This window comes from Apis dorsata, unplaced genomic scaffold, assembly GCF_000469605.1.
Source record: "Apis dorsata unplaced genomic scaffold, Apis dorsata 1.3 scaffold_577, whole genome shotgun sequence".
NCBI lineage: Eukaryota > Metazoa > Arthropoda > Insecta > Hymenoptera > Apidae > Apis > Apis dorsata.
The window spans coordinates 661,072-665,587 of record NW_006263787.1 but is presented as its reverse complement, the minus strand read 5'-3'; the positions used below and the strand labels follow the sequence as shown (position 1 = coordinate 665,587).

Below are 4,516 nucleotides of genomic sequence, written 5' to 3'. Positions count from 1 at the left end.
AAAAAAAAAAAAAAAAAAAAAAAAAAAAAAAGGAACGATCGACGGTTTGAAACGCACGATTGTATATTCGACACAGCACAAACGAAGAAGAATCTTGAATGGGCCTGGTCAGTGTCCACTTAGCTCGCGGGCATTAATCTCCTCGTAAACTCGATGGGCCCATAAAATGCTGGCCGCGGCAGCCATTGTCCCGGCCGTGGATGCTCCTCTATTTTTCCGTTAGGGGGCGACTCGTTTAAATTCAATTAGAGACGAGGAAGGGTAGAAGGTGGTTTTTAATTGATTCCACTGGCCATTATTTCGATCGGATCGGGACACGTAGAACTATAAATAACAGGTTTTCTCGATACGAGAAGTATGAGATCGTGAAAGGATCCACAATATTTTCGATCGAAAATATATTTTCGCAGCTTTCTTTTTTCCAATTTGCAAATTATCGAGTTGAAAATGGAAATAAATTAATCGCGAGTTTTCTTAATGTTTCTTTTCTGCCTCTTCCAGATTATCAATTCCCGATTGACGTATCTGGCGTAGCCAAGGACCACCCCTTCCTCGAGACTGATTCCCTGCAGAGTCTATTTCGACGATTGCACGCTCTTAATCGGTGCGCTAATATGAAGATCGACACTCACCATACGCACAGTACTAGTCACAGCAAAAGCGTAAGTAATTATTTCTTTTTATATCCTTCGATTGGATAAATAAACGAGCTTACAAATAAATAAACTTATACGATAAATCTAAAAAAAAAAGAAAGAAAAACGGTCGAAGGGATATATCGGAAACAAGTAATTTTCCAAAATAAATTAGAAGAAAATTTCTACGACGAATATTATGAAATATCATTGGTTATCTTGGGTAAATATCTCCGCGTGTATCTTTCGCGTGTATATTTCGTTCCTTCCACTTCCTTCCTTCAGAATATTTTCTGAACATCGTTGCTCGAGTAGATCCTTTTCAAGATCCTTTATCGGTTAGAAATTTTTCAAAGGAAAAAGAGAGAGAGAGAGAGAGAGAAGGATCTCGAAAAGCGGAAATACTAGCAGAGATCAGGAATATTACGATAAAGTCTTGCCGTCACGAGGGTTTCTCTACCTAAAACGCTTCCAAGAATCTTAACGGTTTACGGGCCAGGGGGTGGATCCTTTCAAGGATCCACGTCCCTTCTTCTCAACTTCCGTGATGCGAGCGGATTATCTGTTTGAACGATGTCGTCTCGCCCTCGAAATTTTGGGAAAGTCGCTTTGTCGCTCCGGCTTCCGAAAGGATTCGTCATCCGAGGCGTTCCTCGCGCGTCACCTGAGCAATCTCATGATTCCTCAAGAGCCGCGGGAATGTCAAATATTTGACGTTTATCTCGGATCTTGTAGAGCGTAAATTCGTATCGCAAAGTGTTATATTCTTCTCGAATAGCTGTTTCTGCGCGTTGTAACACAGGTCGCTGAAGTTTTCGAAAAATAATTTCACTTATCAGTTTTTCTTTGCCAAAAATGTTTGTCACTTCGTTGATTCTTGTGATGTATATATTCGCGTATACTCGGTTATACACGACAGTCTTCCGTATTTCTTCGAGGAGGAAGAGGATAGTACGTAAAATTCATATTATACACGACGTTTCGAATATAATGGATATCATGGGATTAAACATTATTGTTTAAAAACGTTGCTTGAGAAGAAAGAGAATTTAAAATACGTTCCTTTATTCGAAAGTAGAAAGCAGGAATATATACATCCGAATAAAATTAAAAATCCGCTCTTTCTTAAAAATCATTAAGAGGAAAAAAAAAATTAAATTTCCTAGCGGTATCGCTTATACGAATATCGCCTGGGCGTTAATTAACACATTCACCGTCGATCGTATTTCAACCAACTTTCCATTTACGTCAATTAGATTCTACACTGAAAATGTTGGATTTAAGAACGAGCCGCGATGAATATCGCGCGATCCCTTGTTAATTTCATTATTGTACAATTAATACGTTATTTTAAATTAACGATTAAGAATTCCGTACCAGCCTCTAATAATCACCACGGATATTTTATAACGCGTCACTTTTACGATGGCCATCGAAAATAACAGCACAAGATCAATATCGAAATTATTTTAAAATTTGTAGAACGAATAAGCAAAACGTTGTTAAAGATTTTACTTTTCAATAATAAGAAATTAGCTATCGAAATATATCGGGATAAAGTGCGTAATTATGTAAAAATTACGCGAAAACGAGAGAAAAGATGTTAAAAACAGCTTTTCACGAATTTCCATCGTAGCACAACAATGGCGTCGATACTGATTCCATCCTTCATATATTTCCCACTGCAACTGAAATTCCAACGACTCTTAGTTTCGTCATCCCGTCGTCCGTGTTCCGCCAAACAGCGATGGGATCGGCGAAGCACGCCTCGTTATCTCGAATCTCTTTCACCATCGACTAATTGCAGACCCATAGCTATCGGGATTCAACGAGTTATGACACGTTTCCAACGCGTATGGTCATTGTTATGCGGGGCCCTCGGCCGTCTTGTGCTATTCTTACGATTTGTTTGAGGACGTACGTACGGATGGAATAACAACTAACGAATGTCACGTGACCAGGATAAGACTCGAGTTAATTATCGTGGAAAGTGTTGCCAGCCATGATGGAACGACGATGACCGTTGGAAAATAATTCTCGAGCCCGTCTTCCTTCGAGATTAAATAATTGAATTCATCCTCCTCCAGTCGATTGATTCTTATCGATTCGACGATGAATATTTTTCATTTCAGAGATCGTTCGATTCCTTATCGTCCGTGTTATTATCTGAACAATTACAACGATCGATGACGATGGATCCGTTAAAACACGACTTTCAAGTCGCGCAATCTTATCAAGATTTGAAATATCTTGAAATTCCGTTATTATTGGACACGAGAGAAAAAGATAAAGATTCCTTTGTGGCTTTCGCTTTCCCCCTAATGCCTAAGTTGGTTTAAATAATTTAATCGATAATACGAACTACATAATGGCCGAAGCAATCAAGATTTTCAAGAATTCTAGATTTACTTGGAACGATATACATTTCATTTGGCACTTTCGCTTTTTGTCTTAAGGCGTAAAATAATTTAATTACGTATACGTTGACGAATCGATAATATATCAAAATCTATGAAGGCTGTCAAACATTTCCAATTATATTCGAAATCTCATTACTACATATTGTTGACGAGTTTTTCTTATTTGGCACACGGGGGAAAAAAAATTTAAAGAAAATTTATGTGAAAGCGAGAATTGTACGTGGTGAATATACGATTGGTGTCATGGAACTCGTAAAGATCAAACCGAAAGAAATGTCCTCCGTTGATTATTGTTCAGCCTTCTCAAGCAGGAAGTGTTCCAAAATTACACAATGAGAGAACAGGCGCTACGCGCATTCGCCTCGCAAATCAGAGTTAAAAGCGTTTTGTTGCAAGCTTAAATCAATTATACGCAACTCCCTCCTTTTGCCCGTGGGCCCATCCGATTAAGATCACGAGGATCAATTCGTGCTATCTCAAGAGAGAAAATTACTCGGATCCATTCACGCGCCTCTCGTAACAGTCGGCACAAAGGAGAGTAATAACGATTGAATTCATTGCGACTGATCCGCGATTGCTGCTAGTTTCTTCTTTTTTTTTTTTCTTCCCTTTCCTTTTAATCCTCTTTATTTTATTTCCGAAAGAGAATAATTTCTTATCGATCCTTCATCGACTTTGTCTCGCGGATTAAATTAATTTTTTCGTAGAACAATTTCTTCTTTCGTATTCGAGTGGATGTATTCGAAATATCCTTAACGTTAGATTTAACATTATTTTAAGAATAATCCCAATCCACGTTACGTGATACAACATCCCCCTTCTTTTTCCCTTTAAAATTCGTTGGAATCGTTTTTCTCTCGACCTATCTAATTTCCTAAAAAGAAAAATAAGTAAACAACTAACAAATAATTTCAAAGTGGAAAACATTGAAGTAAGGAAAGAAAGGAAGGAAGGGAAAAAAAGTCACCACGATTCCAGTCGTACCACTCCACTCCGTTATTGACGAAAAATCGGCGGAACCGGTAATAAAGCTTTCTTCGCAGGTTGTCGGCGCGTTACGCGGGTCCAACGATCGATAGATCGTCGCGTTCGCGGAGATCGGGGACTTTCATGCCCATAAACGGTCCACCAGGCCCCGCGTTCTACTCGCTATTAGTGAGTCGCTCACACGTGCGTAGACACGCGCGCAGCTGCAAACAAGTGTCGGTGCTCTCACCGGAAGCGAGTGGACACCACCGCGCGTTATGCGTGCTCGTGTATTTAATAAATAGAAAATGGAGTCTTTCTCTCTCTCTATTTCTCGCGTGAAATGGCCGACAAGTGTGTACGGGGTTCTCTGTGGTAAGCAGAGGGAGAGAGAGAGAGAGGAAAGAGAGAAAAAAGCGCTTGTATACGCGGGAATATTTTTCGAGCTGGGTCTCCCTAGATGGAGAGAAAGCACGTTGAGCGCGTTTATGGTAT

The 4,516-nt window shown here is 39.5% G+C and overlaps 1 protein-coding gene across 1 annotated transcript in view; it reads left to right on the top strand.

Moving 5' to 3' along the window:
• The window catches only part of LOC102678781 (rho GTPase-activating protein 7-like), a 212,828-nt gene that overhangs the window by 182,033 nt on the left and 26,279 nt on the right, over window positions 1-4,516 (top strand). The window contains exon 8 of the mRNA XM_006621078.2: window positions 502-662. Coding sequence (XP_006621141.1) covers window positions 502-662 — 161 coding nt within the window. The remainder of the gene's footprint in view (window positions 1-501; window positions 663-4,516) is intronic.